The following is an 18,999-nucleotide window of genomic DNA, read 5'->3' as shown; positions in this document are numbered from 1 at the left end:
AAAAAGCGGAAGCAGTTTGCTTTTTTAGAAATATTAAATGAGGTGAAAAGCTAGTAATCTCAGCTAGATCAGCAGACAAACTTCTCTCAATACATTACAATGAAGGAATTGAAAAACTTGAGCAGCTAAAAAATTTCAAAACATAACTAAGTTTAAAATTTTTTTCTTGATAATTTTATGAATTGCTAGAGAATCTTTTCCCAACAGTTTTATCATTTTTTGAAATTTTTAGTGGGCTCAGCTATGATTCCTGTTTTTCTAAGGAACAGTCTTAGGTCTTAAGAGTTCAAACTCCTTATGCTGCTTACGATGACTTTTTTGGCACCTAAAACGCTTCTCTGGTAAGCTCCGATTAATTGGCCAAACTGAATCCTTGAAAAAAAAACATTTTTGGTCGCGCTGGATTGCTTACAATATTTTCTCTAAATTATCGCAAAATTCCAGTAAGGAATCTCAACCTTCCAGAGAAGTTGACAAAAAATTTGAAGAAAAATTTGATTGTTTCGTCGATTGCAAATAAAAATTTGCGACGTCTTTTTTTGTTGCGTGACTGTAGTACGATTCACTTGAAATTGTTAGTACGATTAAGTACGAAAACGTAAGGAAAAAAAGAAAATTAATGTAGCCTTATTAGCGAAAATATACCGAATGAGAGTATACAAAAATAGATGTATTCAATACGAGACCTCAATTTATCAAGAAACCCTCTTCTCTTTATTCAATACTCTTCCGAGCTCATTCAAAGTGAAATAAAAACTGAAAACAGATCCCTGTATCTTTATGCGAAACTTACGGATGGATGAATTTTCTGAGCACTCTGCATAATGCCATTACCAGGGGCGGATCTAGGATTTTCTCGAGGGGGGGGCGGATTTTCAAAAAATTTTCGAAAATTTTGACGATCTTTTTTTTTTTTAGGTCGATCAGATTGATTTTCCGAGCTCTCCCAAAGCAGTAAAAAGACCCTGTTTTGGCCAAATTTTCTGCGCCGCAGGCAATTTTTTGAAAAAACAGGTCAAAACAGCCGTTTTTGGGCACTTTTTGGAAAATTTTGACAAAAAAAAACGCGTTTTTTTGGCGCGCGCTCCCCCTCAAAATTAGTATATATTGGCGCCGAAGGCGCCTTTAGAAAAATTTTAGGGTCGGTTGGCCAAAAATGGATTTCTTAAAAAGTATCAAAGGGGGGACCCTTTGGGTTGGCAGTGGTTCGAATCCCTGAGGAGGAGGCGTCCGCCCCCCCGCCCCCCCCCTAAATCCGCCCCTGGCCATTACCATGTGTTAAATGTCTACATTCGATCAGTTTGTCAGTGGTGCATTCAGTAAGCCGAAGTTATCAGTAATTTACCAGATGATCAAACCAAATTACGCAATATATATATTTTTTCATTTGCATATTCGGAGATATTTCCTGAGCTATAAGAATAAATTAAATTCTGTTTGGCTTATGGCAATAGTTAATTCATTATAATTTTTGTTTCAGTTTTTGTTTGGCGAAACAAAGATGACATATTATATAAATCTGAGTTTGATGCATGATCGGTTTTAGGACCTAGTCCGCCAGTTTTCGGCTTACTGATATATTGATTTAGTGACCTACCACCGTTTTTATAATAGTTTTCATTTGAAATGAAGAGATTGATACAAAAGTCGGTTCTTTACATAAAATTGCAATGAAATATAACAAACAATCACAAAAATTAGTGACGTAAAAACGTGAAGCATAAATTAATGCACATCAGCAGAAAAAAAATCTAAAACGAACTCAACTTATGCATCATTGATCCCCCTAAACTGACCCCAGTTATTATGAAATCAGTGTTTGCCAGTATTGAGATGTGTTTCAGGTTTTCGTGTTACCCAATTGGATCTCTTAACTACCCCCCCCCCCCCCCAATGCTACCTCTTGTTTAACCCCACCCCCTATAAAGAACTGATTTAACGTTGAAGCATATGTGCATTTTGCACCTAATAACGAAGTAACAAATCTCTCCCCCCCCCCTTTGCAAAATGAGGGAAGGGAATAGTTAAAGAGATCCAGCCAATTTACCTGGTTTTCGAACGCAGTCATTTCTCTGCCGGTCGAGAGGGAGGGGGAGTTGTACCCGCTCATTCTCTCCTCTCTAACGATGGACGAATTCAAATCGAGTCTTGCTAAGTCGATACCAGCTAGCTACAGGGAGAGATACAAAAATACTATGAACATGATTTCTTATAGCTGCCAAATCAGACTCGAAGTCTAAATTAGTATTGTGAAAATGATTATAATAGTTCTAATAGCTGCTAAAGTAGTTTCGAAGGTCTAACCTGGTGTAACTTATAATAACAAGGGGATGATAAATCCAGTTGGAACAACCGCTTTAGCTGGAAAAATTTGCAACGTTATTCATGGTTTCTGTTCAATTTTTTTCTCTACTGGATGCTATGCTTAATGAGGAGCATCCAAAATTTATGTAATCGTGTTATCTGGTTTCGACCAATTTAACGTTACCCCTCCTAAAACATTTTGGGAGCAGATTTTAAAAAGTTTTCGGGTTCATTTTTTTCTCACGTTCTTAGGAGCCAATTGCAATGCAGTAAGTATCTTATGCACAGACCAGAAAGAAAATATCACTCGGATTTTAAACTAGAGCAGTGGCAGTTTTTCGGAAAATTTAGGAGGGCAGGAGTGGAGGGGAGGCGACGAGGACGTTATCTTGATCCATACGTTGCAAGACAGAGGAAATAAATCCTGGTCTGCATTTGGGGGGGGGGGATTTTAGAACCAATGCAATTTAATTACCTTGTGATCTAGCATGCATGCATCTGACTCGGACAAGTGAGAACAGGCGTCGTCCACAGCCGAGTTTCCGCCGGGACTTCGGGGCCGAGGAGATCTGAAAGGGGAGTTCGGGTCAGCCAGTGTTGCTGTACCGAAAGTGATCTGCTTTCTACCAAGTTGAAACATTTTTCTCGAAAAGCGATGGTAGCAGTGTTTTTTGTAACAAACGCAAGATTCCTTAAAATTTTTATTAAGGCAGAAAAGAGGCAGCATTTTTCTAGAGCAGGAGAATTATTTTGGGCTTGCTGGTTCTTGTGACACAAGTCAATTTCGATATATCAATTGAGCCTAATAGAACTTCTGGGTTTTTTGAGATACCGGTACTATAGCGGTACCAGATTGAACCAGGTTTTATCAATTATTTGAACAATTTTTAGAAAATCAAGAAGCCATAAAATAGTAAATATTCGAGTACTGAATTGGCCATACATGTTTAGTTCTATTCGAGAAACTAGTGGTATTATCTTGTGATAAAACGGTTGTAATGTTCTATCAGAAATTAACAGCCTCAGAACTCTTATTTTCACACATTAAAAATGGTTGGTAGCCGTTTTGTATAGCAGTCATTTGCTGCTATTAAGATCCGAATGCTTTTAAACGCGTCTGTTTTTACATGAACACTGTATTATAAATATGCTAGCCAGCTGGTGCTCTTCGAAGTTCGAACGACTTGGATGATTATTGATGGTACTAAATTAGGATGTAGATTATTCTGAGGACCTTCGGGGGGTTGTTTTTTTTTTTTTGGGGGGGGGGGGTGTTTTTTGGGCGGGGGGATTGATAGTAGAATAGCCGAGACCTACCTGGAAATATTTGACATATTAGAATTGGCGCGTCTGTGTCCGTATCTGAAACAAACTCATTTTTAGCAAACGCAATTAAAATTTTTAATGTCCATGTGATAAAAAAACAACAAAATCTATTGAGGAGGCCAAACAAGCAGGAGAATTGGACCGACCAACTTAACATCCTCCCCCCCCCCCCCCCCCCCCCCCCCAATCCATTAAGGGGGGTCGATGTCAACTTGGTTCTGAGTTCGAATTTTCAGCCAATCAGAACCGAGCATTTTACATGCAGCGCTAAATAAATTTAAATTAAAATGAACGCTGGGGTGGAGGATCTTAACTTGGTCTATTTGGGGGGAGGATGTTAAATTGATCCGGAGGATTGAAATCAAGTGCGCAACTCAGGTGCTACGTCTACAGATTTGGGAAAACTCTTCTTGTGTTTTTGATTCACTTTTTATACTGATGGTGTACTTTTATTATATTACCATTTATTACTTTTTAATTATAACCAGTATACCGATTTTTGGTCGAGACGGTCAAAATATAAAGTGAGCACCTCGACCCGGGTATTAATTAGTTTCCAAGGGTTCCAATGGAAAAAATTAAGAGTTCTTTTTTTGAGAAATCTTTCGGTCACATTTTTTGACATTTTGCTAACATTTTATGAGAAATCTTTTGATCATATTTTTTTGACATTTTGCTAACATTTGAGACACCATGATGCGGGTGCATAAAAGGAAAAAGATAAAAAAAGCACATATACAAACAATACAATGATATAAGCCACAACCACAGAAGCAACGCTAAACCACGGGACGCAAACTAATTCAGTCGGATTAGAGAACTATCGACTATTTGGGACAGAAAGAGACGCAAAGCAAGCAGCGTGGAGGAATTCCTCATGTCAGAAGGACCGAATGGCCGAAAGTTATATTAGCCAGCGGCGGATCTGAGATTTTCTCAAGGGAGGGGGTTTCAAAAAATTTTCGAAAATTTTGTCGACTTTTTTATAGGTTGACTAAATTGATTTTCAGAGCTCTCCAAAAGCACTAAAGAAACCCTATTTTCGCCAAATTTTCCGAGCCACAGGCAAACTTTTGAAAAAACGCTTCCCCTTAAAATAAGTAAATATTGGAGCCCAAGGCGCCTTTAAAAAAATTTTATGGTTAGTCAGCCAAAAATCGGTATCTTAAAAGAATTTAAAGGGGGGAGACCCGTTGGGTCGGCCGAGGGACGAATCCCTGAAGGGGAGAGGCGTCCGATCCCCGCGATCCCCTAGATCCGCTCGCTACTAATAGTAGCCAATCATAGTTCTGAATATGCTAGCCAATCCTTCTGCCATGTGAATTGCCTCCAAACAAAAATGTTGTAATATGGTCTACACAAACAACGACGTGTGAAACAAACTCGCGAGATGACGGGGAATCGAATCTAGAACGTGCAGAAGGTCTAGGCACATTGAAAGGAACCGACGTTCGTCTAGTCGAAAGCGCGTTTGGCAGACTGAGCGGATGAGGCGCAGTTATTTCTCTCTTTCGTCTGTCTGCTTCGCTCATGCTTCTAGAGGACAAAAGGTTAGAGGGACCGGGACAGTCCATGACGTCATGAGGATGAACTCCGGCGCCCTTGTGACCGTTTAGCCGCATGGGGTTGAAAGAGTTCAACTCATGCTCAAGGTCCACGCCTCGACTGCTGAATTGGAAAATTTAAAGTAAAATCTAGTTTTTTTTCCAAACAATCATCAAAACAATCTTTGTACAATGAATTGAAATTATCAAAACAATCATGGTACAATGAATTGGGACGGAGACCCGAGCAAGATGCTTATACAATTACTGAAACCTTCAAAAGTTCCACTTAAATTTTGCAATATCTAACTTTTTAAAACACTTTTTGGTGAGAAAACAATTAGAAAGGTTACAAAATACGCTATTCGAAGCTAAAAACATGAGAAGTTGCAAACGTCATAACCAACAGAATCCGCAACGTGATGATAAAAATAACGGGGCTTGAGCGACGAGCATGTGCGTCTATAAGCATGCGATAATAGTTGGGTAACTAGAGTTTTAATTTTCAATTAATTTGAAAAAAAAATTGAATTGTTAAAAAAATTAAAATTCAACTTTCACTTTATTGAAATATTCAGCGGAGTGCATGCTATTCAAAAAAAACAAATAAAAGTAAAAACTAAAAAAAGCCATCGAGTCCATTGGTTTCATTTAAAGGGGCATGCTAATCGACACACATGCTAATATGCCGATCCCCTTTTCAAACAACGTACCCTCTTGTAATCCGCGGAATGGTATAATAGTTCATTCCGTCATCATAATCATCGTTGAAGCTATCAGTTTGACAAAACAGCAGACTTTGAAAAAGATAGCACAAAATATTTAATAGAATACCTAAATTGAAAATGCAAACGTTGATACAAAGCTGGAAGATGCTATAAATTAGCATGAATTGATGAAAGTCTTAAAACTAATTCTTATTAAACTAATTCTTATTATATAAAGTAAACTTGCGCGTTAACATAGTTTTTGTGAATTATAAAATTTTTTATCCAATTGATTCTCATCTGAGCTGTATTTCTATCAAACTCAGCTGGTGTTTGAATGGAAAGATAGTGTTTATAAACCAAAATCAATTTATAACAGACACATTTGCGAAAGTATGTCGAGCTGATGTAATTGCTAGATTTATTCTTTGTTTTCAATAGAGGTTTTGTCGTTCATGTTCACATATCAAAAATATCAAAATGAAACAAAGATAGCTGGTTGCTTAACAAGCAGCACCGAATGTTCCGACCAAATTGTACTGAAAAAAAAATCAAAAACAAAGAAAACTTGAAAAAAGTCGCCAAGTTTGTTGTCTAACGTTCCTGTTTTTGTTTCCAGAAATTGCAATTAAATTGAGTGAAAAGCAAAGAAAATGGAAAAAAAATAATTAAAACAACGCTAAAAAATGTGCAAAATTTTTAGAAGAAATAAATCTGAATTTCAATAACCTCTCGACAAATGAAAGTATTCAGATTAAATTTTCTTGAATTTTAGATGACGTTATTAGTTTTTTAAGAATCTGAATCATTACGAATGGTGCAATTAAGCAAATTTAGCAATAAGCAAAATGAGCAATACGTAGTTCCTTTCTTTCCACTCTCTGATGATGGTCGGAACAATGAGCTGTAAACTGAAAAAAATATAGATGTTTTTTAGAAGCTATCAAATGACAGCTAATTTTGAGCAAACATAGGTTTTTTGGTTTTAGTAATTACAAAAGTTAAGCTTTGCTCAAAGATTAAGAAAATCATATTCTAAAAATTTCGATGATTTTTTTGGTTTAAGTATCTGAAGCAAATAACAATGAATAAATTTCAATAATCGCAGCAGAATTGAATTTACGCACAGAGCCGCGCAAAATTCTAGGACATGGATGTTGTGCAAGTTTGAAAAATTTTTTGATACTTAATTTTTAGAAATAAATTTTAGGTGGACAAATACCGCTAAAACTGATAAAACATACAATTGAAAGCTGAAAAAGCTCTTATTGCCAGCGCTTTCTCAAAATTCTGACAACCATAGTCCAAAGAAACTTCTTAGATGCTCAGAAATTTTCTGGATGCTAAGAAATCATTCAGAATTTTTTTAAATTTCTCTAGACCAATTTCGAATGATGATAGACGTGATCAGGGGCGGATCTAGGATTTTCTCGAGGGGGGGGGGGGCGGATTTTCAAAAAATTTTCCAAAATTTTGACGACCTTTTTTTTTTTAGGTCGACCAAATTGATTTTTCGAGCTCTCCCAAAGCACTGTTTTGCCCCTACTTTGGCTAAATTTTCTGCGCCAATTTTTGAAAAAACAGTCAAAAAAGCCGTTTTTGGGCAATTTTTGAAAAACTTTGACAAAAAAATCGCGTTTTTTTGGCGCGCGCTCCCCCTCAAAGTTAGTATATATTGGCGCCAAAGGCGCCTTTAAAAAAATTTTAGGGTCGATCGGCCAAAAATGGATTTCTGAAAAAGTATCAAAGGGGGACCCTTTGGGTCGGCAGGGGGTCGAATCCCTGAGGGGGGGGGGGGGGGCGTCCGCCCCCCCCCCCCCTAAATCCGCCCCTGGACGTGATGATGACAAAAAATAATATCTTTTACGGAATCAACTTTGTTACAAAAAAAGGTTTGATTTATACACTAATTGACTATATAAAATCCGAATGAATTGTAAGTTTGCCTTCTAGTCAATAAAAATGTTTCACTCCTTCCACAAATCAATTCTTGGCTAAGTACTAAGATGTTAACTATAGCCGGAACAATCTAAGGCGTTTTGGATAGCAAGTAATTTGCATCTGATACATTAAAATGCTTTGTATAAGCATGATTTTTTTTTGTATGAAAAAAAAATAATTTCTTTTCAGTCTGTTTAAAATCTTAATTTTTATTTACTTTTTCAATAACAAATGAATTGTAAGTTTTGTTGGTCAAACCCGAATAAAGTTTTCTTTTGTTTTCAATGATCTGAATTGAAGGTTAAATTTGTCTTGAAAAAATCAAATCTGAAAACTAGTCAGTAGTTCATGAGTATTTATGTTTGACCATAAATTTCAGGTAAAACTGAGTAAAATTAGTTTTTGGCAATTTTCAATTTGTCTTGTACGTGAACAAATAAGATTTATTCGGCAATATTTTAAAAATTAAATGCACTCAATAGAAATAAAAAACAAAACGACAAGTGGAAGTGGGAAGGAAAATTGTCTTTGGGCGTTTTTCATTTGTTAAAGTACTTTTTTTCACAAAAGTTGATGTTTTTTAAATAACCATCAGAATGGCTTGGAGGTTATTTTATATAAAACCCTTTTCTATTTAAGATTCGAACATTAAAAAATGTCAATTTTTTTTGTGCAAAGAAAGAGAGCAAGTAGTGATTTTAATAGAGCAAAAAGATTTATTTTAGGCCGTCAAAAACTTAATTTTATTCTTTGAAATTCATTCAAAGTTCCACAAACTGATTTTTTGCCAGAAAATTCTGAAAAACCTAGAGAAAATTTTTGTTCATTTTTCAATTTTAACTAAGCTACTTATCTTCCTAGCTTTTGTCACTTTAAAAAAAGGTCAAACAATGCAATGAAACAGAAAAAAAAACTGACTTGACTTTTGAATAAACTTCGAATTTCAATGAGAAAAAATATGCCTTTGAAAGTTTTCGTTTTTCAAAAAACAAACTAAGGTTGACATCTTTTGAGAAAATTAATTCAAGTTGAGAAAACCGGATCAAAAGATTAAGTTTACATTCAGCTGGAAAATCTGAAAAGTAACACCCACTCTCGAAATTGAAAAACCAATCATGAACAGAAGAGTTGAACTAAACTTAGCAGAAATTAGACCACAAGAGTCTAAACTTGCTTCAGTTGAATAAACTTTAACACTTTTTTGCAGAAGAAATCATCATAAACTTGACAGACTGAACTACAATCACCGAAACTTGAAACAAAAAACTTTCTAGAATGTGGTCAGAATGTTTTGAGCTATTTGCGCAGCGATCGGTTATGTTTGTTTTCCTACAGAATTTTTATTTTCATATGAAAGTCATTTTATTGTGAACTAACTTATTTGATGTAAAGTAGTACTTCAAGCATGCACACTGCCTGTGAAAGTGCTAATTAAATGCTATTCAACCTTTTTAACATGTCAAAAAAATACTCGTGTTTTTTTATAAGAATCACCGACTTTGCAAACATTGATTTGAATTCGTCAACACCGCTGTGAATTTCGAATTGTGATAAAAATACCAAAGATTGTAAAAAAAATGTTTCAAAAAAAATTTCCTTTTAGCTTCATAGTGAGTTGTCTGAGCTTTCCCTAGATTAAAAAATCAAAAATCAAACCACAAAAATTATGAAAAAAAGTTTGATCTCGTTTATATCCACAGCATCTTTGGTATCTATTCTATCTAGTGATATCTATCTTTTTCCGGTAAAACAAACTGCAGTCAGGCTAGTCAGGGATAATGATTTTGACCCTGACTAGCCCTTGACACTTTACAGTATCCATTCTCGGCCATGAGTTCTTAGAAATTTTTTAAACAATCATTCAAAACTTAACGTATTACACTGTTAAAATTGCTTGTATACGATTGACCATACTTCTTCCTTGCAATGGTATATAAATGGTATATAAAAAAAATAATTTCTTTTCATTCTGTTTAAAATCTTAATTTTTATTTACTTTTTCAATAACAAATGAATTGTAAATTTTGTAGGTCAAACCCAAGTAAAGTTTTTTTTTGTTTTCAATGATCTGAAACTGTTGATAATTTTGAAGGACAAATTTGTCTTGAAAAAATCAAATCTGAAAACTAGTCAGTAGTTCATGAGTATTTATGTTTGACCATAAATTTCAGGTAAAACTGAGTAAAATTAGTTTTTGGCAATTTTCAATTTGTCTTGTACGTGAACAAATAAGATTTATTCGGCAATATTTTAAAAATTAAATGCACTCAATGGAAATAAAAAACAAAACAACAACTGGAAGTGGGAAGGAAAATTGTCTTTGGGCGTTTTTCATTTGTTAAAGTACTTTTTTCCACAAAAGTTGATGTTTTCTAAATAACCATCAGAATGGCTTGAAGGTTATTTTATATAAAACCCTTTTCTATTTAAGATTCGAACTTTAAAAAATGTCAATTTTTTTTGTGCAAAGAAAGAGAGCAAGTAGTGGTTTTAATAGAGCAAAAAGATTTATTTTAGGCCGTCAAAAATTTAATTTTATTCTTTGAAATTCATTCAAAGTTCCACAAACTGATTTTTTGCCAGAAAATTCTGAAAAACCTAGAGAAAATTTTTGTTCATTTTTCAATTTTAACTAAGCTACTTATCTTCCCAGCTTTTGTCACTTTAAAAAAAGGTCAAACAATGCAATAAAACAGAAAAAAAAAACTGACTTGATTTTTGAATAAACTTTGAATTTCAATGAGAAAAAATATGCCTTTGAAGCTTTTCTTTTTCAAAAAACAAACGAAGGTTGACATCTTTTGAGAAAATTAATTCAAGTTCAGAAAACTGGATCAATAGATTAAGTTTACATTCAGCTGGAAAATCTGAAAAGTAACACCCACTCTCGAAATTGAAAAACCAATCATGAACCGAAGAGTTGAACTAAACTTAGCAGAAATTAGACCACAAAAGTCTAAACTTGCTTCAGTTAAATAAACTTTAACACTTTTTTGCAGAAGAAATCATCATAAACTTGACAGACTGAACTACAATCACCGAAACTTGAAAAAAAAACTTTCTAGAATGTGGTCAGAATGTTTTGAGCTATTTGCGCAGCGATCGGTTATGTTTGTTTTCCTACAGAATTTTTAATTTCATATGAAAGTCATTTTATTGTGAACTAACTTATTTGATGTAAAGTAGTACTTCAAGCATGCACACTGCCTGTGAAAGTGCTAATTAAATGCTATTCAACCTTTTTAACATGTCAAAAAAATACTCGTGTTTTTTTATAAGAATCACCGACTTTGCAAACATTGATTTGAATTCGTCAACACCGCTGTGAATTTCGAATTGTGATAAAAATACCAAAGATTGTAAAAAAAATGTTTCAAAAAAAATTTCCTTTTAGCTTCATAGTGAGTTGTCTGAGCTTTCCCTAGATTAAAAAATCAAAAATCAAACCACAAAAATTATGAAAAAAAGTTTGATCTCGTTTATATCCACAGCATCTTTGGTATCTATTCTATCTAGTGATATCTATCTTTTTCCGGTAAAACAAACTGCAGTCAGGCTAGTCAGGGATAATGATTTTGACCCTGACTATCCCTTGACATCTTACAGTATCCCTTCTCGGCCATGAGTTCTTAGAAATTTTCTAAACACGTGTCTGCTACCACTTTATTCGGGTTATGGAGGCGTGAGCATGCCCAAAAAAAATATGATTTTGTGATTTTTATACAACTCTAAATTTTTTTAAAAATCTCTCAGAACAGTTTTTGACTATTTTTTTTGTTTCCCGTGCTAGTCATATTAATTCGAAACTACGTCTAATAAAATTATTCTCTATAGTCTCTTGAGATCATTATCCAGTTGTTTCAAGACACATTGGTTAGAAGTATCATATATTAAAACTCCGTCTTGAATAATAGATTGCACAAAAATTTATAACTGTTTTGTCAACTCATTTTGTAACAGCCACAACATTGGTATCCGAGGTCAGAACTTAACGTCTTAGACTATTAAAATTGCTGGTACACGATTGGCCATACTTTTCCTTGCAACGGTATATAAATATTGAACCAAGCTTTGTCAAAGCGGTGTGATCATTTGGTAAAAGCGCCGGATCTAATGACCCTTAGAGATATGGGTTTGAGTCCCAACTGTTACCGTTTGACTAAATTGTTCATCAGTTTTGTTCAAATATTGTTTACACGGTTTTGAAGCAAGGTTTGAAAGATTAGACAATTACAAAATCCTCAAAATATAAAACATCTTGGAAGACTGCGTGCTTCAAAATAGGCTATCTTGCGAGATCTTCTAAAGCTTTTCAGTCTTCGTCAACTAGGGCAGATATGAATACGACAGAGCAAGTTGAAAAAGGGCAACTATGATCGAGGACAACGAAAAATCTGCAAACGGACCAGAAAGTTTTATGAGTCATGACTATCTCTCAAGCTAAAGTTTCTTGATTGTAATCAAATGCGCTTTTATAACAATCAATATTGGTATGTTAGCCTGAAAACAGTTTATTATGTTTATTATTAACATTGTCCTCACCGATAGGATGTGTTAGTATAGTGTGGGTTGTTGGCACTGCTAGTTGACAGAGCGTCGTCGTTGTTGTCCAAGTCTGAATAGGTGGAGTAGACTTCTTCTTCCGGGTCAAACAGGGGGTCACTCTGCAGTGTCCTACTTTGACTTCGATCCCCCCTCTCCCCTCCCCCTCCCCCTCCGATGGCCCCGCCGGGGGTCACTGCTCTTCTGGGTTGATGACCATTGTGGGCGGAATAGGGAAGATCTTGTCTGCTTCAAAAGAATTAAATCAAAACTACCAAATTTATTCTTTAGCTTCAGTTTACTAAACTGATTCATGAAAACGCGCCATAAACTGTTAATTTAACTGGACAACAAAAACGCTCGTATCAGGACAAAGTCATGAATATTTTAACTATTCTTAATTAAAGCAAGCGAATTTTTTCAAAAAAATTGTGAAACCGTGACGTTAAAAAAATTTACCTTAATTGGAGCAACTTGGCCAAATTTAGCAAATTTTAATTCCACATAAAATTCAAAGTAAAATCTTAAAATTCGAAATAAAAAAAAGGATATTGAAACAATTTAATTTTCATTTTTGAAGCTGAAGCCAGGACGTTGATATTTTAAGGTCAAATACAATACTCAAAAATGTCAAAAATATTGTTTCGAAAAACTGAAGAAAAATGTTGTTTCGAAAGAGCCCCAACTAACACAAATATTCCGTTTTATTCCATCTGAATTTGGAAAAATTTATCCAAATCTCTTTCAAAACTATTCTTTGACTTGAAATAAAATTGCAAAGAGAGGCAAACATCAAGGTAAAGCCTTAAGCATTCCGACCAATCGCTGAAGTCCTTTCAAAAACTTTTTTTTCATTGACACTCAATTTAATCATCAAAATTTTCCTTGAAACTAGCCTCACTGAAAAAAGAAACGTCTAGATTGGCAAATAGTTTGGAGTTTATGTTAATTATTTTGAGTCTAGTGAGAAATTGAAGGGATCAATTAGCTGGCCCTAATTCAATGTGGAATGAATTACTGGGCTGATTAACTGGCTGCTTTACTTTTTTACAACCTGAATAATTAAAACCCTTTCAATCGAAAAAAACCAATCAATATTTCTTCCCAATAAAAACTATAATTTGTAAAACAAAACATATTTGAAAAAAAAGAAGACTGCTCGTTTAGTGGAAAAGCTCGGAAAAATTGTTCTACAACTTTTGAAAAGAAAATTTGTTAATTTGCAAAAAAATTCTTGCTATGAGATGAAAGCAAAAAAAAACTATCTCCTGATAGAACTAATTTGTTACCCTATGACAATTTCGTGTGCTGTTCCGCCAATCAACACTTGCAAAAAAAACAATTCAACAGATCCATATATCTAGTTTTATTGAAGTATTTGTAGTAGTACTACAGTGCTGATTTATTTGCTATAGTCAAAATGAACAAAAAAGAAAACTTTGAAAGCATGTTTCTGAATTTGGCTTGACTTACAAAAGATTATTGATACGAACAAAAGGTGCTCAAATTTGTGTTTGAACAAGTTTGATGCAATTTAATTGGTAAACCTCTCAATTAAAACAATTTTATCCTAAAAATAGTATGTACATAATTATCAAGTGACATTGCTAAGATATTATAAAAAATGTCTAGGGTTAAGTATTGAAGATACATGCCAAATTTCATGACAATTGGTCTAGTTCGAACAGAAGTTAGAACGAAAATTAGAATTACAGAAAGTGACACGTGAGGGAAGGTTGAGTTTGATTTTTTTCCCTGATTTTAAGTCAAGAGATTGATATTTCTTAAGATCGTATAGAAAATTCTGTGGAATCTGTTATTTTGATGTCTGAAATTTATCTGGGGAAAAACCGCGGCTCCCAAAAATGTTCCGTTTTTTTTTCATCGGATATTGGATCAATGTTCGATCAGTTGTCTCTTGCTTTTTTGTCCACTTTTAATATGAATTGCAAATAATTGTAATTTGAAGATTACTAACGTATCCGACCCTTGAAAATGGGGTGGAACTTTGTATTCGAATGTTTTTTTTGTTTTTCTTGCAAAATTAGGTGCCACAAATAATCATCAAACTGGTTTGAGTGTAAAATCATATTAAACATTTTTCAGTTTTGACACGAGCCACATTAAAAAAATTGAAAAAGTTGTCCCGGTATCAAAAAAAAACAGGCATACAATTTTGATTGATTTTTTTGTTAATGTCGAGCGAGCAGGCTTACAAATGATTTAGTTTGTTATTCATTTTTTTTTCAATTTTGCCTAATTCAATAACTTTCCACGCGTTTGCGTTTCTTCTTAACTGACTGCTTGCACTTTTACATGATTTTGGAAGAACTCGAATTTTTTTTTGGAGAAAGACTAAAAACGACACTAATTTGAAGAAAACAAAAGAAAAAAAACTTTAAAGATTTTTCAAAGCTTTTCTAATGAATATGGTCGGAAGTTTCTGTGCTATTTGCACAGCAATAAGTTATCCTTGTTTACTTGGATTCTAGTGAAAAATACAGGACCCACTAAGCGGCCTGAATTGAATGCGTTATGAGTTACTGGGCTGCTTAACTGATCGCATGCGCTTTTATATGATTTAGTAAAACGTTCTCAATGAAAGAGCTCGAATATATGTTTCTTGAAGAAAGACTGTAATTCGTCGGCACAATTTATCTGACATTAAAAAACTGCTTATTCCATGGTTAAGTTTTTGAAGTTTTTGAGTTTCATGATTGTCCGTTGAAGCATCCAATTAGTTTTTAGCATGGAAAATATTCATCAAATTCTTTAAAATTACTTTTTTAATTTGCAACAAAATTAATGCAATAAGAGAGCATCAAAAGAGAAATACCTTCTGATAGCAAAATTTTCTAGTAAATCATTTTCTCGTGAAGTTATGCCAATCAACAACCGGAAAAAAATTCAGCACTTCCACTACCAACATTTGTTGAAATTGTTGTGGCACAAATACAAAGCTGATTAAAAATCTGCGGAAAAGGCAAAAGGAATAGGAAAATTTGAACGTACAATTTCCAAAAAAAGGTTGATTTCAGACTGAAAAAAAATAATGAAAACAAACTTTGCCCAAAATTGTGATTGGAATAATTGAATGTAATTTACTTTGCAAAATTCTTAAGCAAACAGTTAAGCCAAGTTTTGCTAATCATTTCAGCCAAATTTTATAAAACTAATTGCATCGAACCAAATCTAGCAAACATTTTAGCAATTTTTCCATCGTTTCTGAATTAAAATCATTCAGTTTTGAGACAAAGGCTTTAATTTTTCCAATTTTGTTTCCATAAAATAAATTACTGCCTTATCTATGCTTTATCCTCTTTTTCCTTTTTCGGATTCTTTTCCTCTTTTTCGATACAACAAAATCTGTGATTTTTACTGGTGAATATCTGCTAGGACTAATTTTGTCACGCCTTCCTGTTATGATGAAATTTGATTTGTGGAATAATCATCCAGACCCAAATTTGTTTCGTTTAGTAAAATCTCAAGCAAACCCTTGTAAAATCTTGTTCAAACTACTACAAAAAGGGAATGTTTTGGAGCCAATTTTGAGTCTCTCAAAGAAATCCTGTAGGGTGTAAATTGCAATATCATTTTCATCATTTTTTAATAGCATCTTTTGAAGATCCATTTAAGCACTTGATGTCCCAGTTAATTTTGTAAAACTTCATTTGTAATTATTTTTTCAAAATTGCTCGATTATTTATCGGCTTTTTAGGCGGTCAGATAGTTAATTTTTTTTTCTCTGCGATACACTCAGTGATTCTTCATTTGGAAAAAAACTCCCAGTTTTGATGGCAATGTTTTGAAAGGCGTCGTTTTTGGTTTGCGGGCTCATTAAATTGAAAGTATAATAGAGGTACCAGAGGCTATTCAATCTTAAATTTTTTGACAATTGTCTTAATGAAGACAATAAAATTTTTGTAAAATAAATCATCCCTATGCCATTCACCCACATGCTACTTAACATTTGTTTTGATTTCTTCCATAAAATAATTCTCAACTGCAAAAAAATTTGAGACACCTGTGAACGGACGTGTAGGTCCAATGGTGCTCTTCTAGCCAGCACAATTGTTGGTATGGTTTGTAAATTTATTAATTTTCCACAAAGAATTTGCTCGAAAATAATTTATCACAATTTTTGTTAGAGTTTGACCTATAAACGGATATAAACTGCCGATTGACCGAGAATGAGTCTCGTTGTTTTTCGATCAATGATTAATTTTTGAGCTTTTTGTGAAAAATCATACCAAATAGTACCAACAAAAGGAGTAAAACAAAAGCTGAACTGATCGAGAAATCGATGATTAGATAGCATCAGAGGTTCAAAAGCTCTGCTGTCGATCGAAACACTTTTCATATTTGTTAACAGTCTGTTTTTTGTTAATTCTTGTGCAATTATTTAATCATTTAAAATTTTTTAAATAATAGTTAAAAGTTTGAAGCGTTAAAAGCGTTAGTCGTCTGCTTTAAATCGCAGTTTTCAATTTTTTATAGTAGAGGTTTCTTCGAATTTTTGCCGGTTGAAAAATTTTGAACTAAGCTAAAGCTTTGATAAAGTTTAATAGTCAATTTCCAAAATATTTTAGTCCTCTTAAAATAAAAACCTTCTGTTTTCGTTCCTCAAAAGTCAGGTCGGTTTTAAAAGCAATTATTCGGCTGTTTGCGTGTGTGTGGGGTGGGAGGGGGGTATCTCGAAGATTAGATTTATGTAAATAACATACCCTTTGAACCTGTCATTGATGGAGTGGCTCTTTTTGATTCCCTTGAATGGTCCCCCTGACTGTTGGGAGTTTTTGGCGGTAAGGGTGTTCTCGAACTCAGTTCCCAGCAGATCCTCTGGCGATTCCAGATCCCCATGTGTGGACCAGTTAGTTGCAGCCTAATTTACGAATTTCAAGTGAAAAAAAAATGGTGTTCACGTGAAAAAATTGGATATCAGATGAAAATAATGGTTTTTTTTAGGTGCAAACATTACAATTTTAGCAAGGGGCGAATTTTCAAAAAAAATTTGATCATTTTGTGGGCCTTATGAGCTGAGCTTTAAAACACAACAATGTTTTGCCAAAAAAGTTCGCACAAACCAAACTTTTATATTTGCGCAGCGAAAATGACGAATAATGAAGCTATTCTTTTTCCAGCTTACATTGGATAATTCGTCTGAATTTTGATCGACTGTTGTCCACTCATTCACAAGTTGTTCATACCCAGCCTCCTCCGCTGACATGGCGTCATTATTTTCTTCTAGAACATTCCAAGCCATTACGCATAAAAATCAGAGAAAAATTTTTATCATAATTTGTATCATATTTTTTTATCATAATCTGTAGTACATAATTTCTTGATGGTCTAAATTTCACCGTCGAAGCTCCCGAAAAGTTCGACAGGAAACTTTTTTCGTAAAATTTTTGGACTGTTTGCTTTAAAATAGCTTAACAAAAATAGTATCAAACTAAAAACCATTTCAGCAGGGATTAGAAGCCTGCTCAGAAAGGTAGAACTTCTAAAGTGGTTTTGGTTTTGCATACTATCTCGCAAATCCGCCGCTGCGTATTATGCACGAAAGACAGAGTAAACCCGTGAATTTTCGACCAACCAGTAGCTCTAGTGATCTTTGATTATTTTTATTTGTAGATTCTTTTCTAGGAGATACCATGGAGGGGGGATCGGACAAACATTTTCGGACAAACCTAGATCGGACAAATAGATTGGACAAACCTAGATCGGACAAAGAGATTGGACAAAACAGATCGGACAAAATAGTCAAAATAGATGGGACAAACCTAGTCTGAACATGAGGACTCCAGTGACGAAATTTGGGTAGGTGACTATGCCCTGGTTGTCGGGGTCCAGAGTCTTCTGAAGTCTTTCCTGAAATGATTAAAATGCATGTCTCATAAACTTTTAATTTATTTAAATATTCGCTTTGAAGGTAGTTTTTTAAATTAAATTATAACATTTCAGTGGATCAAGGAGGCAAAATTGTTGTCCTATATTATTTCACAAAATGACTTCGATGTAGGATGAATTTAAGGCCATCCTTTATAACAGTTTAAAAGCAGTTTTACTGGAAATTTTAGATGGGTCCCTTGAAAATTTTTTTTATGGACCTTCTAACCTTATGAAAAGAATTTTTTACAGTAATTTTTTTAGGGCCTCCAACTAAGGAATTTATGTAGCAAGACATGCTTGCATTTTCAATATTATAGTTAAAAACTGAAAAGCAGATATAAAAAATGCTTATAATGAATTTGCTAAGAAATCAAAATCAATTTGGGTTCAGATCGAAACGTGGCACTATTGATGCTCTTGTATCGCTGATTGACAAATTAGGTTTCACTGGATTGATTATTCCATCTTATCACAGTGCACGTTCAAAGACCTGAATAAAGTTATTGACACGATTGACCATAATATTTTGCTGGATAAATGCAAGTCATATGGACTTAGAAGGCCTATTTTTAGTTTATTGAAATCGTGTTTAGCAAACAGAAAACATTATATATATATATCGTGAAAAAAAATCAAAAGTAGAAGGAATTGATTTTGATATCCCACGGGGATCATTATTGGGCGCACTTCTATTCATTCTATTTGAATGATGGAGAAAAAACAAAAGTCCTCAACAAGGTAGC

At 34.1% G+C, this 18,999-nt stretch overlaps 2 protein-coding genes across 7 annotated transcripts in view; both read right to left on the bottom strand.

The window, feature by feature from the left end:
- LOC134843901 (uncharacterized) overlaps positions 1-18,999 on the bottom strand; it is a 681,357-nt gene that overhangs the window by 387,189 nt on the left and 275,169 nt on the right. The window lies entirely within an intron of this gene.
- Positions 1-18,999, bottom strand: part of LOC134857080 (uncharacterized) — a 34,637-nt gene that overhangs the window by 9,576 nt on the left and 6,062 nt on the right. For 2 of the 6 annotated variants that reach the window (XM_063873428.1, XM_063873429.1), the window contains exons 4-11: positions 18,148-18,235; positions 17,511-17,608; positions 17,089-17,246; positions 12,365-12,610; positions 5,888-5,947; positions 5,014-5,298; positions 3,622-3,666; positions 2,780-2,873 (exon numbers count right to left, since the gene is read on the bottom strand). In XM_063873428.1, coding sequence (XP_063729498.1) covers positions 2,780-2,873; positions 3,622-3,666; positions 5,014-5,298; positions 5,888-5,947; positions 12,365-12,610; positions 17,089-17,246; positions 17,511-17,608; positions 18,148-18,235 — 1,074 coding nt within the window. The remainder of the gene's footprint in view (positions 1-2,779; positions 2,874-3,621; positions 3,667-5,013; positions 5,299-5,887; positions 5,948-12,364; positions 12,611-17,088; positions 17,247-17,510; positions 17,609-18,147; positions 18,236-18,999) is intronic. The other 4 variants (XM_063873430.1, XM_063873431.1, XM_063873433.1 and 1 more) reach the window with 4 other exon arrangements.

Source organism: Symsagittifera roscoffensis, chromosome 1 (assembly GCF_963678635.1).
Source record: "Symsagittifera roscoffensis chromosome 1, txSymRosc1.1, whole genome shotgun sequence".
Classification (NCBI taxonomy): Eukaryota; Metazoa; Xenacoelomorpha; order Acoela; family Convolutidae; genus Symsagittifera; species Symsagittifera roscoffensis.
Note: the sequence above shows the minus strand (reverse complement) of the source record. Positions and strands in the feature narration are given on the sequence as shown.